Genomic DNA, 20,313 nt, shown 5'->3' with positions numbered 1-20,313 from the left:
GTCAAAAATTTTCCCTGGAAATATTTATAAACCTATTTATAAACCTATAAATTTATAAAAGTCAATGTTTTAGGCTATGCCTTTAGGAACTCCAGCATCTGACAATACCAGCAGCCTTATCTAAGCCACCATCTAGTTTCTGACTATGAACAGCATCAGAACTCCCACATAGTGAAAATTTAAAGGGAGAAAACCTGGGAAAGTGTTGGGATGATTGTGTGTGTGTACCCATATGTATCCACACACACATAAACATATATTATAAATATATATATATCCCTAACAAATTACTCATTCTATAACTGGACTCTCCCTGGAATTAGAGCTAATATTTTTTTTTTTCAGCATTAATGTGGGGTATTTTCTTAGTTATACACTTCTAGTCCCTTCCCCAATGTCACTGCAGTCCTGTTTAATGCCACCTCAGGAGGAAATTTTGTGTATCACCAGTTACAAAAATGTATCACTTTAATAAATCATGGACATTAGCTTTTAACTGGATTATGGTCTTGTATCACACAGAAATGTGAACAACAATGCCCAACTTACTATTTCTACATTATTCTATTACAATTCTGCAAGACAATTCCATCTCTCCAGTCCTCATGCTTCCTCCTTTCATCGCTGTTAATTCCTTTCATTTCTTCTGCTCAGATTTTTTAAGATTTAGTGAGAAGTGGAGCAAAAGTACTTGAGGGGCAAACATGGAACTGATGGCATTTCCTCTGGGTCACTTTTGCCAGAACTAAGGAGAAAGGTATCTCAGCACCCTGCATTAAGTCTTTGGTAACTACAAAAGGAAAATCTCATTTTCAAAGGAAAAATAGAGTTTTCTGTTCAAATACTCAGGCTTCAACTCTTCAACTCAGTCCTCAAAACACACTGGCAGTTGTAAAACTAAACTCAATAATTCAGTATTCTAAACCACCTTCATTAAATCATCAAATATTTGCCAGAGAACAATAATTCTTAGTGGCTTTAATCATTTAACTCTATAAGAGTTTAATACAGAACAGTTTAAGTTTGGTATTAGTGAAATTCAATGTTTTAGGCTATGCCTTTTTAGTGACTGCCTCATTAGCTAGGACTACACACAAAGTGGTGCTCTGCCTACTCAGGCTGTTAAAAACAAATAAATGAATGAATGAAATGAAAGAATACAGAAATGGTGACAAAACAATGAGGTATTTCTGAAAGCAGTGTGACTTGCTTAAAAGTAACTACTCTATAAAAAAAGACAGCATTGCTTTTATAAACAAAATAAAATTCCACCAGATATGTCACTGGTTTTTTATAGATGTGAATCATGAGATTGAGGGAGCAGGGTCACAGCCTCAGCACTAACCTGCCTTTGCTGGGAGTGGAGGACAGAAGGACACATATTTACACTTCAATACAACATGCTAATTTGAAATAACTAAAAAGCTGATCCATACCTTCATGGTGTTCAACATAGCCATGTCATCCACAAATCAAACAATTCATAGATTATTTTGGTGCAATATAAAGAGAGAAGCTGCCTATGGCTACAGTATTGCTTTGAATGCAAAACAGAATTCCATTAAGAAATAAACAAAACAGTGTATCTACTTTACACACACAGAATGTCTTTCTAGTAAGCTTCTGAAGTTTGATCCTGGATTTTAACATACCCATAAGCAAACTGTGGAAAGGAAGCAGATGTTAAGAGAACTGCAATTAAAAATAATCAGAAATGATTCTCAGTTTGCCTGTAGTTTCCTTGTCCCTCTATGCACACAACATAACCCCCACTCCAGAATCCACTCAACTGACAAGACACCAAAAAAAAATAATAAAAAAGGAATTGAAATTTCAATCGCTGTTCTTGAGGCAGGTGGGGTGAGCTCAGGAAGCATCCCCTGACCTTTTCCACGTGGCAGGGCCCTGGCAGGGATGGCAGGAAGGGATGGCAGGGAAGGATGGGAGGAAGGGATGGCAGGGATGCCAGGCAGGCAGGGATGGGAGGCAGGGATGGCAGGGAGGGATGGCAGGCAGGGTTGGCAGGGATGCCACGCAGGCAGGGTTGGCAGGCAGGGATGGCAGGCAGGGATGGCAGGCAGGGATGGCAGGGATGGCAGGCAGGCAGGGATGCTGGGCAGGGATGGCAGGCAGGGATGGATGCCAGGGATGGCAGGCAGGCAGGGATGGCAGGCAGGGATGGCAGGGATGGCACGCAGGCAGGGATGGCAGGCAGGGATGGCAGGCAGGGTTGGCAGGGATGCCAGGCAGGCAGGGATGGATGCCAGGGATGGCAGGCAGGCAGGGATGGATGCCAGGGATGGCAGGCAGGCAGGGATGCCCGGCAGGGAGCAGCCAACCACGCTGCACCTCTGGCACCACTGAACTCCGCGGCACACGCGGGATTCCCCAGCAGGTCCTGCCGGAGCCGCTCCCCCCGAAGCACGGGCAGCCCTGGGGATTTGTACCTGCGGAGCAGCGGGGAGGGAAGAGCCGGGGTAACAAAGAGCCGGGCTGCTGCACATACCTGCCACAGGAAAGGAAAGGCTGCGGCAGGAAGAGAACCTGCCGGGGTCACTGCCATAGAGCCGAGCAGAGCCCCCCCTAGGCGGCTCCGGGACCCCCGGCACCGCAGGGACAGCGCGGGGACAGCGCGGGGACAGCGCAGGGACAGCGCCCTCCTGCCCGGGGACAGGCTCCCAGTCCCTCTGGGCACAGGAAAAGAGCGAGCTCGGCACGGTGGCTGTCGCTGAGGCTTCCCTGAGCCATGCTGAGCACTCGGAAAGATTGTTCTAAATCTAGGCTGAGGGTAATGCAGTGGAGATGGTGATGGGAGTTTTTAAAGGGAAATCCCAAAGGTAAAAAGCAGGCATTTCCCAGCTGCTTGTGGTTCCCTACATTCTGTTCAAGAAATAGTTTCACCTTCCATCTCACTTAAACATCAATTTTTAAGTGTCAGCACAGAAGATTTAGGTAATACAGTGGAGATGGTGATGGGAGGCTTTAAAGGCAAAGGCAAATCCCAAACATGTAAAAAAGCAGGCACTTCCCAGCTGCTTCTGGCTCCCTACATTCTGTTCAAGAAATACAGTTTTACCTTACACATCTTCAATTTTTAAGTGTCAGGACAGAAGATTTAGGCATGTGCTGCTCCCTTTTCATTTCTGCATTTTAAGAATTCTGGATCATTCACAGGGACCAGTTCAGCATGGAATTTTATGGTCCCTTTCTGCCACTAGGCTTTTCTGATATTCCTGAGCTTTTGGAATATTCACAGGCCAATTCCAAACAAACCTTATAGTTTCCACACCCACCCAGCACACACAGAACCTGCAGACTGTTACCAACATGTATAGGGCCAAGATGAATTTGTCAAACATACAGAAGTCACAGAGAGCCTTATTTTTTTCTGGAATATTGGTAGGTTTAATCTATACCTACAAAAACCATAGGATGATCCAAGCCCTTCTCCCATTCACACACAGAATCATGGATTTGAGAAGGAAGCAGCTTCACATGTCATGGTTTCACCTGGCAATCTCAGGACCCCAGACTGGTTTGGGTTGGAAAGGACCTTAAAGATCATTTTGTTCCAAACCCTGCCATGGGCAGGGACTCCTGGCACTACCCCAGGCTGCTCCAAGTCCCAAAAACCTGGCCTTGGACACTTCCAGGAATGGGGACAGCCACAGTTTCTCTGGGCAACCTGTGCCAGGGATTCACTACCCTCAAAGGGAAGAATTTCTCCCTAATATTTGTTATTAACAACAAATTTCCTTGCAATGGTCTTTGCAAAGACACCAGATTTTGAATGTGCTTTGGGTTTTTCAATTAAGAAACAGACACAAACCACGCAGCAAGCAAACAAATCAAGACATCCACAAGAAAGACTTTGTTTCCAAACAAAGAATTTCTTCCCTCAAAACCTCACCTCTGGCTCTGTGCTGAACTTCTCTGCTGCTGGTAAGACACAAACAACCACTAAGGCTGGGATTTGGTTACACTGAGGCTGTAAATGAGCTGAAATAAAAATAATTCCAGTTTCTCACAGCATAAGGCAGGAGAACTAAATGAGAATTACAAAATGTAAAAATGGCCAATATCAGAGCAGGGTCTGTGTCACAATATGTATGTTTATGCTGTGATGCTCAGCAGTAACTTACTCCAAACCAAGTGTTTCAGTCCAGTTACATATTTTAGCTTATTCCACAAGCAGGCCAGCACTGTCCAGATCACAAATGTGTGCTTTTGGCCAAAGCTTTCAAAAGTATGGCTAGTCAGAAGGTTGTGTTCTGCAAAGCATGGAATCCCCTTAATTGCATTTAGCTCAGAAGCTGAACAGCTCATTAAGAGAGAGCCATCACTTGTCCTTTAGGGAAAGCCAGTCCCTGGAATACAACCAGCAAGTGCCAAGGGTGACAATCCAGGGTGGAAGAGCAGCTCTAGAACCTCAGGAAGATCTCTCTACTCAATCATTCCAGAAAGATGATTAACTATGTTAGTAATTAGTTGCTACTAGCTATATTACTAATAGGAGAAAAAAATAACCCCAACCCACTGGAAGTTAATTTTTAAAGAGAGTGAACTGTTTGAACCTGAAGTTCTCTGCTCGTCATTACAATCTGTCCTCAATTCAGAAACCCACAAGGTGGTTTTGTGAACAAATTGGGAAGATTTACAGCTGTAGCACTCTCTGCTTGACAAACCCAGCAGGAGCATGTCCTGCCCAGCCCCACTCTGGTGACTGGGCTCAGCTCCACCAGGTACTGCAAATCCTCTCCCTTCTCCTAAGAGCTCAGTGCCAACAGCAAGTGATGGTGCAAATGGGAGAACCTGGATGTACACACAATTCTATTTCAGTATTTCTGTCCCTAAAGAGACAAAATATCTACTTCATTCTTCAAAGTACCTCCCTAATTCTGGCTTCCTCTTTGCCTTTTCCACGATTAAACACAACAAAATCCTGTTAATAGCCTGCATTAACTGTACTTCATAAAGCTTTCTGAGCAAACAGCACCATATAAAGATGAATTTCAATGCAGATGAAATCTTTTCATGTTCTTTCAAAGCTTTTAAGAAATATCAAGACTTGCAGAAATACACAAATAAGTTATTAAAAATATAATAATAAAAAAGGAAGTACTCCAAAATGCCTCCTGTGGGAATAACTCTGTATAGTTGTGCTAATTCTGTTTCAAGTTCTTCTCACCTAAATTTAGACAACTAAACATTAGTTTATTAGGCTAATGATTCAGATTTCCTCTCTTTCCAAAGGAAATTGAAGAATTCTGGCAGCAGCAATTCATCCTGCCCTGGGACTGTGCACCAGCATCTTCTCAAAAGAGAAAAGGACCAAATGTAGAATTAAAGTCTTGGCTTTGTCACCAAAAATCTGATGTATTAAACTTTGGTTATGACAACAATTGGTCATCACACTTTTTTTTACTAAAAAACTCAAAGGCATTAGACACAACACACTTTTAAATTATCTAATGTAGGGGCAACCCCTACAATACTTCCAACTACTCTTAAAATTAAACAAATGTATCTAAAACAGTAGAAAACACAGTAACCAAAATTAAATACATTACCATGTATTTATCTTCAATCACTATTTGCAGAAAAAACAGATGCATCACATAATTTTTGGATAGATATTAGTTTGGTAAAGCAAATTATAGTCTCTTAAATGTCTGATTTCCCTTGGAATTTCTGAGGAGCACTTCCAGAGGAAAAAAGAATGGCACTAGAGGCAGAACACAGGCTAAGAGGATGGACACTGCAAGCTCCCCAATCCTGCTGACCTGTCCTCAATGAAATATTCTCTGCTGCAGAAACCTCCTTCTGAAGAGTTTAGAGGATCCCAGAGAACAAGTGTTATGAGCAACAGCACAAGTGAGGTCCAAGAGCTCTTAGGCCTTTGCCACCCTCATGGAATGGACGATGGAAATCATCTGAACGGAGTCAGTAATGACAGAAAACCTTGGAGTTGTGAGAGAAAACTTCCTGTAAGGCTTCCCTAGGGAAAGGCATTGTGGAAGGGATGCTGGGGTACAGGTCACCAGGCACAGACTCACAGGATGATTTGGGCTGGAAGGGACCTAAAGATCGTCCAGTTCCAACCCCTAAGGAGAGAAGAGTTGAGAGAAGCACTTCAAGAACATTTTGAGTGATTTCAGAATTAAATCCCACAATTCTAAAGATGCAAAAGGCCTTGAATTGGGCACAAAGAGCTGACTTAACTTTCTGTATTTTACACAATGTGAAAAAAGTCTTAACCTAAATGCCTGGGATCCATTATGCTCATTTTTGTAAAGAGAATTCAAAGATTATGACATTAAAACATCCTTTGAGAGGTGCACAAGCCTTGGGAGAGAAACATTTTCATCATCTTTCTACCATTCTGGAGTAATTCGGCAACAAAACTTTCTAAATAAGATGATCTCCTTCAATTTTTAATTACAGTCATGCAAAATTAAAAATCTTTTGCAAACATCTGTTTTATTAATGTGGACACCCAAGTGTTCACCTGTTCACATCACATTAATTTCCAACAGTCCAAGTGTCAAATTTCAGTACAGCCCAAACTGTCTTGCCTGGTCCAAGGGGTTATCAACAACTGTTGTAAATAAATGAACATTCCAGTCAAAACATTTAACTGTTCAAAACAATGATATTATTCACAAATTGAAGTTGAATTGCCAAAAATATTTTTATCAACTACATTAAAAATGTACTAGCAGATATCTTTCAAGTTAATATTGATCTTATGTAGTAAATGTTTTCCTTAGCTTACACAACAGTTTGACTTAGGGCAGAAATTAACCTGCTCTAAAACAATTTAGCCATAAAAACTTCCCAAAACCTCTTAAAAATCAAATTAGATAAACTTCTGTCAGTCTTAGACTTGCAAAAAATTTATTCTTTCATTTGTTGCTCATTCATGGATTGAGTTAAAAGATGGTGGCTGCTTATCCATGGGATTTGCAACATGCCAGCTTCAGTGTATGTGCTTCTGGAATAATTGCAGAGATTCTAATCCTGAAAAGAACAATTCTGAAAACACCACCAACTGCTAAGCTCCTGTCTGAAGAAATCATTAAATCACTCTTTATTTTCTCCACACAAAGGAAAATAATTTTTACAAGAAATGCTTGTTATGCCTTAGGCACAAGACTTGGGAGAATCCAAAACCATGACCTCCTGTAGAATGGGAACTGGGCCACTGTGGGGAAGAGAACTGGGATATGCAGGTCTTCCATGGCCTCATTAATTATTAGGAGATCTCTGTGTGCTGGATTCACAGTTTGCTAACCTCACTCCTCACAGGCTCCACCAGCCTTGGGAGCACTCCAGGATTCACTTCTCCCCACGTTCCTCAAGAACATCTTGTGGCAAAACCAGCTTTGGGACGATGCCTCACGGGCAAGTTGTGTTTCCTCTTTCCTAATTTACACTTGTCCAGAGCAACACCATTTTCCTGCATCATTCCTAACTTTTACTGAAGCCCTCTGCTTCAGCAGGAGCAGAGAACATGGTCAATGCCAACAGCATGGGAAGCTTTTCATAACCTGCAGGGACACGTGGAGCAGTAACTGATGGAGACTTGCAGACTTGGCACCCCAGGAATAATCAGCCAACAGAGAGAGAAATGATTTTTCCTGAGACCAATGAAGATGATATTGACCAGATGATAAATTTGTTATTCCTCACTGGGTAACTGACAATTTTGGGAAGAAAAAAAGGCCACATTCTCTTTTTCTGCATGGAGCACCAAGTAACTCTACAGGTAAAAGGAGCACGTCAAGGCAATGAGCATGAAGGAACCAGAGACACCAGCACAGACTGCACAACCTCTGAGCAACACTTGGCTGTCCTCATGGTGCACAAGTGTTTCCTGATGTCCACTAACATTTCAATCACTGGCAATGAAGTTTAATTCAAGATTTCTCAAGGTACTGTCCTACATGCAGCCATTTCCCGTCACACTTCTTGCAGTTAAACAATATCTGATTCCCCCAAAGACCTGCACGTTTATGTACTGTCTGTAAGCAATTCCACAAAACTCCTGGAGCCTGCAAGTGAAGTGTTTGAAAGACACAGGTTTAAGAGATGCAGAAATGATGCTCACTCCCTAACTGCAGAGTAGTCAGACATCTACACAACTCACTCAAGTGAGACCCTGAGAGGTCATGCTCTCTTTGGTAACAATTAGTTTCAATGTTTATCAACAATTACTGTCACAAGTTTCAAGTTCCCTGATACAAATTCAGCAATTAAACTTCTCTCCCACGCGCCAATGGAAAACTTGAGCCTCTGCTCTTGTCTTTCCCAAGGCTGGAGAACGGGAAAGCTTCTTCATCTTTGGGGAAAGGGAACTAGACAGCTCAGTCTTGTAGTGGGCTATTGACTCTTCCACACAAGCAGAAACATGATTGAAACCTCATTCCTGGCAAAAAGCTTTCAACTAAATGCTACATGTGTGAAGGAAAGAGGACTGGACTCATGGTAAGATTATTTTCAGCCCTACTTAAAACATTCACCCACAGTTCCTTCACAACTACAAAGTGTTGGCCACAAAGAACCTTCCACTGGCTTGAGAGATGAATTAATTCTTCAAGTAAAGTTGGGCTTGACCATCTTGGAGGTGTTTTCCAACCTTCATGATTCTATGATACCAAATAGATGAGAATGGACAGTGTGCTTACAGACCAAGAGGTGACAATGACGGCCCAAGCTGTGACAACAAAGGACCGAGAGCTGGGATGTTCATGGCTAAAGGTACTGGCACAAGGGTTGCAGCCAAGTCCTGGAAGGGGCATGGCTAACACGAGTCACACAGGGGTTGCAGCCAAACCCTGGGACAGCCATGGGGAACAGAAGCCATCCAATGCTTACAGCCTGAGCACCCAAGAACTCGATGGTGCTGCCATCTTGACTCACTCTGGCCTGACATGGACAACTGGAATTAAGAGGAGCAGCAAGGACATCGTGCTTTAAACAAGGAGACGGACGGTGACGACAGCTCCTGCTTAGCTGCAAGTTTATTATTTAAGTGATGCCAAGACGCTCGTGGCGGTGATGCTTGGGCACTGCCCTGGGGGAGAGGAAGCTCAAGGGCCCCGAGGGGCAGCGCTGCTGGCCTGAAGCCGGGCAGCTCGTGCGGCTCGGTGCCCCCGGGACCCCCGGCGGGGCCGCGCCTCGCCCGCCGCATCCCGCCCCGGCCCGCGCCCCCCGCGCCCCCCACTCACCCTGCCGCGGGGGCCGGGCCCCTCCTCCTTGGCCTCCGCCATGTTGCGCCCCCCCTCAGCTGTCCCAGCCCGGGGCGAGGGGCCGGGGGTCACTCCCTCTCAGCCTCCCCCGCGCTCCGGGGGGCGGCGGCTCCGGGGGGCTCCGCGACGCGGCGGGCGGGGCTGAAGGGGGGCCCGGCGGCTCCCCGAGGGCGGCGGGGGGGGGGCTCGGACCCGCCAGGCCGCGGCCGCTGCTCCCGGAGCTGCCCCGACCAGCCCAGCGCGGGGCCGCTCCGCGCATGCGCCGCACGCCTGCGCGCGCCCGCGCCTGCGCGGCGGGGGCTCGGCGGGGCCGCGGGGTCGGGGGTGCCCTGAGGCGGGGGGGGACGCTCCGGGATCCCGCGGCGGGAGCGGCCCGGGGGCTCCGCCGCCCTCACGGCGCTGCCGGCGGCGACACCGGGGCGGCCGCCTCGTGGAGCGGCTGCCGGGGCTGTCGCGCTGGCGGCAGGTGGTCGGTGGGCTCCTGGGGTGAGGGCCCGGCCAGGCCGCAGCACCGCCCTCACGGCGCCCACCTCACCTGTCCTGCCTATTGTACCTCTGCTGCGTCATGCGTGAATGAATTCATTTTGAATTAAGTAATTTTTTTAACTGAGTTTAATTGAATTTTGTTGGTACTGTTGCAAAACGTGGAATACCTAAAAAAAATTTTAAGGATGTTCTGTGATGTTTGATGCCTCGTCAGCAAGGAGGAAGGTTTAATCCGTGGAACAAATAGCAGCTCACAAGATGTAAGCGATGTCCAGGTATTAGAGAAACAAGTTACTGTTGGTAGAGTTGCCTTGTTAAGGGTTAGGCCTGGACATGCTTCATGATCTCAGCCCTTGAGGGTGTTTAACAAAGCTTGGGGAGAAGGATGTGCCAGGGATGGCGGCCACAAGAAATGCACCATTGACAGGCCACAAAGACACCGGGCAGGACTGCAAGGTGAGGAACAGCCAAAAAACCCAACCTGGTAATTGTGCTGAATCAACTGCAGCTGGGTGAAGGGTAATTGTGGCAGGGGGAGATCACCACTGCCAACCCATGGACCACTGACCCAAGAAACCACCAGCCCAAAAGAAAGAAACACTGAGCATGCACTAATTAGCATGAATAGCAAAAGAATCATTACCCAGCAGAACACTAATTAAAAGAGAACTATGTAACACATAGCCAATGAACACTGATGGCCTATTAAGAAAACCTTTGAAACCATATGTGAGATTCAGATTATTGAGGGTTTTTTATTGTGGGCAATGTTGGACATTGCCAGCACCCAGAAGTTGGTAAGGACAATGCGTTCTTGTCTCTTTAATAATTAAATAATCTATCTGCTAATTAAAACTTGGTCTTAAAGGAAATCTCCACTTCCCAGTTTATCTGATTTGCACAATTATAGACTGGTGCTGAGCTGCAGCTGCATTTCAGTGGTGACTGAAGTGATCCTTATATAAACACTGTCCTTCAGCTGGCCTGAAATGCTGGATGCAGAATATTGGGATTCATTTAGGAAATCCTGTCAGGTCTCTCTTAGAAATCATGGCATTCCAAGGACAGAGAGATAATTAATGTGATAATTTAATAATTAATGCTTTTCACTTATGCAATAATCCTCATCCTCAAGTCTAAATTAAAATAATCCTTATCTTGAAGTCTAAAATAATTACAGTTGATGAGTTGTTTTGTGAAATTTCTCCAAAAAAATTGGGGTTTTTTAATGGCAAAAGATGTTATAAGGGAACTGTGAGCCTGATAAGAAATTTTATAGTAATTTTAAAAAAAAATTAAAAATTCTTTTCTTTGTAGCTATCTAATTAAAAATTTAGATAGCTATGAAGAAAATAATGAATATTTAAATATTTTTTAAATGGGGACAAAATACAATAACGTTAAAAAATTAATAGGGATTTATATTAAATTTTTTAAGAGTTAGAAATTCTAATGCTGTCTCAATATGGGACTGCACATCAGGGTTCCCCAGGTGTTTTGCACAAAAGCTCACTGTGAATACACAGTTGTCCCAAAAGCATGGGGGTCACAGCACAGATTGTGGACCAGCTGAAAATGCACAGATTTCTCAATAGGATTTATCTAGGAAGACAGAAAATAGAAAAATAAATTTACTATATAATAAATATAATAAAAGATAAATATTTATTAACTTAACAAAAATGCTGAGAAATTCAAGTATTTGAGGCAGACCTTAGAAGTTTGAGTTTGGTTTAGGAATTAAGATACTTAGGAAAATAAACTTGCTTTTTCTTTTTGCCCTCTGCTTTCTGAGGCTTTGCAAAGGTTGCCTTCATGTTTTCAGGCTGAAGTTTAGAAATTGTAGGTGTTTTTGTGTTGACTAAACCTCTTTTTTCTTGTCATCCTAGTGCCAAATACTCAACCACTCAGGATAACCTCAAAAGCCACGAGAACTCAACAAAACTACTGTAACTTCTTGGGGCTACATTGTAAGTTTCCATAGGATGGTAGAAAATTAACTTGTTCAAGCCTTTTAATGGGAAGAGACATTTTTGTACCATTGTGTTGTTCTCCTAAGGAATCAGGGGAGTGATGGAACTTTGAACATGCAACATAAAATGCTTTCAGACCACTGCACAAAGAATTCTGTGAGAAATAGATCCTGTCACTACAACAGGTGGTAAATCAGCCATGTGCTGTTGAAATCTCTGCCTGCTGCAGGTTTGCTGAGGGTGAAGGGGGTGACAGTGAGAGCCACCATTTAAAGCCAGCTCAACCCTGGTGTGGGCTGAGACATCCAAACCTGTTCTTTGTAGGGTGTTGGAACCAGAGCAGGAAATTCTTCAGCTTCTCCAGGCTCTTGACTCTTGGGTGTTGTTGGCCCAGCTTTGGCCTTCCAGTGCCTGAAGAGGACAGCAGGAAAGATGGACAGAGGCTGTTTCCAAGGCCTGGAGTGACAGGACAAGGGGAAATAGCTCCCTACTGCCAGAGGGCAGGGTTAGATGGGAGATTTGGAAGGAATTGTTCCCTGTGAAGGAACAGGGGGCCCTGTGTGTTCACAGGAGGCCCTGGCACAGGGTGCCCAGAGGAGCTGTGGCTGCTCCTGGATCCCTGGAAGTGTCCAAGGTCAGGCTGGATGGGGCTTGGAGCCTCCTGGGATAGTGGAAGATGTCCCTGCCCATGGCAGGGTTTGGAACAAGATGATCTTTAAGGTCCCTTCCAACCCAAACCATTCCATGATTCTGTGATTCTGCAGGAACTGTGTGTGCACTAATGTGGCTAAAAAAGACACTGCAGAATACATAGATAATGTGACTGCAGAATACATAGATAACGTGGTGATGACTCCTGCAGAACAGACCAAGATAAATGCCTGGATAAGGCAGGAAAAAGATAAGATTGTTCCACACTATTGTTTTTGAATTGCTTTTTAATTCACCCCTGGAGTGCCCATATTCCAATCTGCTGCACAACCCTGAGTTGAGACTATTCCTCTTTAAACCAGTGACATTTAAAAAAGGAACCACAAAACCCCCTCCACATGCAGGCTGCAGTTCAGTGAACTGGATGAATGATCTTTGCACATCCCCACGGGCATGCACAGCTGAATATAGATCACCCAGAAAACCTGTCCAGAGTGGGGCTGGGCACCCCTACAAACCTGCCAGTGTACAGAGTGGGGCTGGGCACCCCTACAGACCTGCCAGCTGTCCAGAGTGGGGCTGGGCACCCCTACAGACCTGCCAGCTGTCCAGAGTGGGGCTGGGCACCCCTACAGACCTGCCAGCTGTCCAGAGTGGGGCTGGGCACCCCTACAGACCTGCCAGCTGTCCAGAGTGGGGCTGGGCACCCCTACAGACCTGCCAGCTGTCCAGAGTGGGGCTGGGCACCCCTACAGACCTGCCAGCTGTCCAGAGTGGGGCTGGGCACCCCTACAAACCTGCCAGCTCTACAGAGTGGGGCTGGGCACTCCTACAAACCTGCCAGCTGTACAGAGTGGGGCTGGGCACCCCTACAGACCTGCCAGCTGTACAGAGTGGGGCTGGGCACCCCTACAAACCTGCCAGCTGTACAGAGTGGGGCTGGGCACCCCGACAAACCTGTCAGTGTACAGAGTGGGGCTGGGCACCCCTACAAACCTGCCAGCTCTACAGAGTGGGGCTGGGCACCCCGACAAACCTGCCAGCTGTACAGAGTGGGGCTGGGCACCCCTACAAACCTGCCAGCTCTACAGAGTGGGGCTGGGCACCCCTACAAACCTGTCAGTGTACAGAGTGGGGCTGGGCACCCCTACAAACCTGCCAGCTGTACAGAGTGGGGCTGGGCACCCCTACAAACCTGCCAGCCCCATGGGTTAGGGCTGGGCACCCCTACAAACCTGCCAGTGTACAGAGTGGGGCTGGGCACCCCTACAAACCTGCCAGCCCTGTGGGTTGGGGCTGGGCACCCCTACAAACCTGCCAGCTGTACAGAGTGGGGCTGGGCACCCCTACAAACCTGCCAGCCCTGTGGGTTGGGGCTGGGCACTCCTGTTTCTGCTCCAGCACAGAGTCTGCAGAGAATTCCAGCTGCAGGTGGAACAGCCCTGCTGTGTGTTTCAGGCCAAACATGAATTAATAATAATCAATAATCTTGTTTTCTTTCCAGTGAGCATCCAAATAGGACAGCTTTGGGAGATGGGTGGAGGAAAATACAGCTGTTGCAGATGTTGTACCCACAAAGAATCATGAAATGGTTAAGGTTGGAAAAGACCTCTGAGATCACCAAATCCAACCATCAGCACAGCATCACCACCACATTCACCACTAACCAGGTGGTGCTTTGGGCACTTCTTGTCCTTGTTGTGGTCATGGACTGAAAAGGGATGTGGAGATGAGCAGCCAGTGGCCTTTTCTGTCCCAGAGATGGGCAAAACTGTGAACACCTCTTAATTTTAGGTGCTCTCATACTGCAGGCTCTTCTGAAGCAGGGCTGTAATGCTGTAAGAAAATACAGGGAATATTTCAGGGGAAAAAAACCTGCAGTGGTGTCTCCCCTTGAGCCCTGAGCAGACAGGGGGGACCCAGGGGCAGTGAGGGTGTGGGTTTGAGTCCCAGCTCAGGGGCTGCTCTGGTTTGTCCCTCCACGTGCTGGGTGGGATTTGCGTTTCCCTGGCGCTGGTGATGTCAGGAGCTGCCAGGACAAAGGGGAACAGGAGGCTTGGAAACAACAAGGATCAAGGGAAGAGAAAAGCCAAGTTTTAAAGAGCAAACGCTTAGTCATAGAGCCACAGACGCAGGAGGGCTGGCAGGGGCCTATTTCCATCCTGAAACTCCCCCTCATTCCCAGACTTGCTCTGGCTGTGTTTGCTGTTAACATCCCCTTCCCCCACCACCCACAGATAACTGAAGGAGCAGCCGTTGAAAAAGGGAAAAAAAAAAAAAAAAAAAAAGGCAGTTGCCTTGCTCTGCCTGCAGGAGAAATGTCAGGAAGTGTCTGGTGGTGGGTGGGATGAAAGGAGGAAGCTGAACTCTAAAGAGAATATTCTAGCTCTGCTCGTACAAACAAATGCCCCTCTGTATTCTGTTTGATAAGAACATCCAGGAGCAGGTCCTCCTGCGTGCAGGAGTGTGGAGTAACTTACACACCCCTGAGTGATTTATTTGTACATGCTGCATTACCCCCAGCACTCCATGAACTGGAGGGGAAAAGATGGAAACAGCTCAGGAAAAGCACAAGCATCATCAATAATTAATAGTGCCTTTTTTATAATAGGAATGATCCAATATTAATTATGAAGTTAATTTCTGTTTGGATGGTTTGTGCATGTGTATGAAATTTGGACCAGGATTTAAGTTCAGTGCAATCATGCTTTTATTCTAATTACAATAATTATAAATCTATTTTGCATCCTCTTTTGAAGTCTCAATAACACAGGCTTTTGTTTCCAAACATGCCAGACTGCAGTTTTTGCACACCAAATATGGCAGCTCTCAGCTCCCCAAAGTGAATCTGGTTATAAATAAAAAAGAAATTGTTTTGTTTCATTGTCAGTGTGCAAATGTGAAAATAAGCCCAGAGCATGGGTCAAGATAAGTAGTTTGGATTTCTAAAGTCACAGAGTCAACAGGGGAGAAAGAACTTAATTGCACACATCATGAAATATTTAAACAGACAGTGACCAAGGTGCAGATGTGGGATGCAGAGTTATACAGCTAATTCTGTGTTACAAACAGCTGATGCTGCTCTGCATCAGGGACTCTGTATCTTTCTTACTCTGGAGCCTTAAAAATTGTCAGTGCACCATTTTGAAGCTTTTTTTTTTGTACTGGGTGATCTGTTGGGAAAAATTCTACAGCAGAAGCACAAAACCCAGACAGAGAACTGAGTTTCTTATTTATTTGTAGACCACCACCTTCTTGGGATATGAGTGCATCTCATGCACAGCAGACTGGTGGGTGGAGGTTGCCATAAGAGCAAGTAGAAAGTTTCTCTTTGTTGCACTTGTTTTCTTATACAATCATTATCTATTTTCCAGCTGTATTCATGCCTTTCTTGTGCTACCAGGACACTTATTGGAAAGTTTTTCTAATGGAAATCCAGTTTATGGTAACAAAAGTTTTGTAGCAGGTTCATGGCAGATTCTTTTGCTGAAGCAGAAGAAAGGAAATGTGAGTTTTCTCTTAACTTTTGGGTCTTTCCTTTTGTTTTTCTATCTGCTCTTGTCTCCCTGAAGAAAATCCAAACTCCCACCCCAAGTAGCAGTGGGAGAGCTCAGGCTGGCACCAAGCTCACCCTGTGAGCCCCCAGAGTAGAATGGGGTGAGATCAGTAAAGCCTGCACAAGACATCTCAGATTGCTTGCAGGCTCTGCTAGCCATCATGTCACCATGATGTTTAGATCTTATTATTTGCCATAATAAGATGCCAAAAGTAATTTTCAAAAAGGGAACTGTTAGACTTTTGCAAAATCTGCTTGTGCTCAAGGTCTGGGATAGGTGTCAGGTTGTCAGAGCAGTCATCCCCTGGGAAGTCTCTTCAAGTGGCTGCTGCTACAGCAGGATTAATTTTATCTTTGTCTTCTGAGAGTCACTGAAGGATGACATGAATAACCTCTGGAGTTCTTTAGCCATTTGTGTTGTTTGGAGACCTCCTCTTGAATCTTTATTGGCAATTACTGCCCTCTCACAAACTCTGGTTGCTGCATTTTAGCATCATCCTGAATTCATGCTGTGACTACATCACTTTTTCCAAAGGCAGAATAAAACTGCTAATTTTAAAATTTCCACCATTTTTGTGTTATGAAGGAAAAAAAAAGTTTTGATTTTCTGTTTCATCTTTTGTGTTTGTCTTTTGGAAATAGCAGTGTATTAAAAAAATAATTATAGAGAAGACATTGCCAGTCTTCAGATTTTTGAGAAAGTCATGGCAGCCTTGTGAAATACAGCAGTGTGAGTTTACTCCCTTCTGCCCCACTGCCATTCCATGCATAGCCAAACATTAACCAGAGCTCAGCTCAGAGTGCTGGGATTTTGCAGAGTTGGTGTATCTGTTCCCCTGCCTCTCTCTGTGAGACAGAAGAACAGGATTCTCTGTAACACTTACATCCCATTCTTGGCACATATTTATTGTCACAGAATCCCACACTGGTTTGGGTTGGAAGGGACCTTAAAACCCACCCAGTTCCACCCCCTGCCATGGCAGGGACACCTTCCACTGTCCCAGGTTGCTCCAAGCCCTGTCCAACCTGTCTTTGGACACTTCCAGGGATCCAGAGGCAGCCACAACTTCTCTGGGCACCCTTTGCCCACCCTCACAAGGGAGATTTCTTCCATATATCAAGCCTAAATTTCCCCTCTTCAAAGGGGGAAGCCATTCCTTGTCCTGTCACTCCAGTTTCTGATGCAGAGTTCCTCTCCTGCTTTCCTGGAGGCCCCTGCAGATCCTGGAAGATGCTGTGGGGTCTCCAAACAACCTTCTCTTCTCCATTGAACAGCCCCAGCTCTGCCAGGCTGTCTCCATGGGGAAGGTGCTTCAGCCCCTTTATTAAATTCACATCTCTCCTCTGGACTTGCTCCAACAGTTCATGTTCTCCTTATGTTGGGGAAGCAGAACTGGGTGCAGTATTCCCAGGTGGTCTGAGAGAATGCCCTGGGATAAACCTGGTGGTTTATCAGCCTGCTGGCCTCACTCCTTTGGATACAGCCCAGGGCACAGCTGGATTTCAGGGCTGCATCTAAAGGACCCTGGCCAGTAGGTGACAAAACGTGACAGAGTTTTAAATTCTCTTTATCAAAGAAATACAAAATTAAATTCTTTCTAGTAGAAAACCACAGAAGATTAAATTCTCTTAATAGATGGCATGCATACTGTTAACTGCAGGGCAGTGGGATAAATTCTAGTTATGTCTGTCTCATTTCTCTCCACAGCTCAAGGACATGTCTGGATTGACAGCTTTGTGCTGAGTGTTCCTGCAAGGCACTGAGCATCCTTAACTCCAATTAACATCACTGGGAATGGAGGGCTCTTGGAGCCTCTCTGAAGACAGTCTTGGCATGCTCAGCTGTCCCAGGATCACTCTGGGATCACCCACTGACACAGCAGCTACTGCTGAGAGAGGAGACACAGGCAGCAAGAGGAGGGAAAGACCACTTTATCCAGATTGTGTGATCTTGTCAAGTCACAGAGCTTCCCAACCTCAGAGCTCTCTGTTTTTAAGCCTATAGGCATATTTGTGATGGTATAGAGGAAAAACCTCTTGGAGAGCAGATTTAATCCATGCTCAAGGAGAGGTGAAAACAGCCCTGGAGGGAGAGGAGGACCCTCATCACTGAGTGCCAAGGAAAGCTGCTGTGAGCTGAAGAGCCTCTGCAGCAGCTCTTGGCCACTCCTGCAGTCCTGCCTCAGCTTCAGATACCAGGTGATGCTATTGGCATTTTGCTTCCTCCTTTATTCTATCAAAGGTCACTTCATGACACTGTGGTGAGCCCCTGGATGATGGAAGGTTCTGCAGGAACCCCTATTCTTCCAGGAAGGTTTATCCCAGTGCACCACAGGTCTATTTAGCAGAGCCTGCAGCAGGGCAAGGATTCTACCCTGCACCTTCTGGGTGCCTCCCTGCTCTGCACTCCCTTCCCACTCCTCCCTTTGCTTCCTGATTCTTTAAATTTCTGAGCACCTCTAGTTCTGGGACGTACTGGAATTTGTGCACACAGCCCTTGAACTGTTTTCTTCTGGGTCAACATTTTCCAGGGAATGCCCAGGGAGTGCAGACATCTCCTCACAGCATTTAATTGCTTCTTCAGTAGGAAGGGATGTTAGTGGGATTTGTGTTTGTTTGTACTTGGGACACTTACAGAACCTCATGGGGTAATTATTCCTAATTAGCAACTTGGACACACGCTGCTCCTTCCTCCTACAATCTGCAATTAATAATACAGACATAATTCAGATTTCTCCTTGCCAGTCTTGTGTTTATGTTTATAACAAGAGGAAACAGTTTAGGGGAAAAAATGTATCTGAATCAATCACCTGCTGAGCTCCACACAGGGATTACCTGAGGATTATCCTGTGCTCGTGGCAGCTGAGACATTCAGAACTTTGGGCACCTCTGTGTCAGCCTGATTCCCTGTCATATTCCTCTAAGGTCTTTTCCTCATTAGTCACAGACTGCTTCTTACCACGGCTTAATTCAATTTTTAGATCACTTGTAGGGTATGAAAAATCCTCCTCAGAATTAGTAACACTAGTGGTATTTTAAAATAGATTCATATTTGGAGGGCCAGAGAGGTCTGGAGTTCTTCCTTTTTTGCTTCTCTCAACGGCCCCTATTAAGCTGAACAAATGTATGTGTGCACTGAACATCCCAATGAAAAGATCAATGTAAGGATGGAGAAATGTTTCAACTCTTACCCCAGATGTCAGAGAACATTTCCAGTCTCAGATATATTTGTTTACAGTGGAACATACTGGGGAGAACATCCCAAGCTTTTTTCCTCAGTGTCTGTTTTTGCACAAAACCAGCCAGCTGCCCAGCATGCACACTTACAAAGCAGGTGATTGTTAACAGAGTTGTTTTTACTTCAAGTCCTGCTCAGGCATCAGTTTTTCTCTGATTTGAAGACCAGAATAAACACTTATATTGCAGCTGCAAAACATGGACTCTTACCCTGGCCTCTGCTAGATCTGGAGAAATTCAAAGCCACTTTGCAGACTTCAGATAAATCCTAGAGATTCTTGTATAGATTTTTCCTAGAGTCATAGAATCACAGAATATCTTGAGTTGGAAGAGACCCAGAGGGATCATCGAGTCCAACTCCTGGTCTGCCCAGACACCCCATCAATCCCCCCTTGGGTCCTGTCCCTGGTCACACAGAGCAAGATCTGAGCTGCCCCTCCCTTTTTCTGTTCTGATCTTTGTTCTGCAGATTTTTGCAGAATTGGGAGTCTTTATTTCTTTTGAAGAATGATAAAAATTAGTAGCTCCCAAAAATACAGTTCACTTATACCTAAGACACAGCAAAGGCAAACTCAACCCTTTTCCACTCAATATCATTTGTTTCCTGAAGAGACAGAACCAGATGTGACAGCAAGGTGATGCCAGTTGTTAGTTTGTGATAAGAGCCATTCCCAAATTTGTTCTTGCAGTGATTTAACCTCTGAGACACCTCGTGGTGGAAACCCTCACTGCTGGCAGCAGGGCCACGGCCAGAATCCATTTTAAAACAACCTGGAGTTTCCATCCTGCAGTGCTTGGAAGTGGCTGAAGTCCCACAGCCAGTATAACACTGATTTGGGGCCAGAATCAATCTGTGGTTCCTTTTTAATTTAAAATATATAAAGCCACAGAGACATTTATTTTGTTGCTCTCCTATAAGGAAAGGCTGGGAGAATTGGGATTGTTCAGCTGGCAGAAAAGACTTTGGGAAGAGCTAATTCTTTCCAGTACCTGAAGGAGCTGACAGGAAAGGAGACAATTTACAAGGGTGAAGGGGAATGGCTTCCCACTGCCAGAAGGCAGGGATGGATGGGATTTTGGGAAGAAATTGTTCCCTGTGAGGGTGGGGAGACCCTGGCACAGGGTGCCCAGAGCAGCTGTGGCTGCCCCTTGATCCCTG

General features: G+C 45.5%; 1 protein-coding gene and 1 long non-coding RNA gene across 7 annotated transcripts in view; one reads left to right on the top strand and one right to left on the bottom strand.

Moving 5' to 3' along the window:
- The window catches only part of LOC139602955 (zinc finger MYM-type protein 4-like), a 38,779-nt gene extending 29,263 nt beyond the window's left edge, over positions 1–9,516 (bottom strand). For all 5 annotated transcript variants that reach the window (XM_071453214.1, XM_071453215.1, XM_071453216.1 and 2 more), the window contains exon 1: positions 9,231–9,516. In XM_071453214.1, coding sequence (XP_071309315.1) covers positions 9,231–9,272 — 42 coding nt within the window. In that variant the 5' untranslated portion in view covers positions 9,273–9,516. The remainder of the gene's footprint in view (positions 1–9,230) is intronic.
- Positions 9,517–9,568: 52 nt separating this feature from the next.
- On the top strand, positions 9,569–18,646 carry LOC139602854 (uncharacterized). Of its 2 annotated transcripts, XR_011683500.1 has the most exons (4): positions 9,569–10,193; positions 11,627–11,707; positions 15,736–15,868; positions 17,626–18,646. It is a non-coding gene; the product is annotated as an uncharacterized lncRNA (long non-coding RNA). The 2 variants fall into 2 exon arrangements; XR_011683499.1 differs by lacking the exon at positions 15,736–15,868.
- The last annotated feature ends 1,667 nt before the right edge of the window (positions 18,647–20,313 follow it).

The sequence above is a fragment of the Agelaius tricolor genome, unplaced genomic scaffold, assembly GCF_023055355.1.
Source record: "Agelaius tricolor isolate 1412-34295 unplaced genomic scaffold, bAgeTri1.0.p SCAF_36, whole genome shotgun sequence".
Lineage (NCBI taxonomy): Eukaryota > Metazoa > Chordata > Aves > Passeriformes > Icteridae > Agelaius > Agelaius tricolor.
The sequence above is the reverse complement of the archived record's forward strand: the minus strand, read 5'-3'. Positions and strand labels throughout refer to the sequence as shown.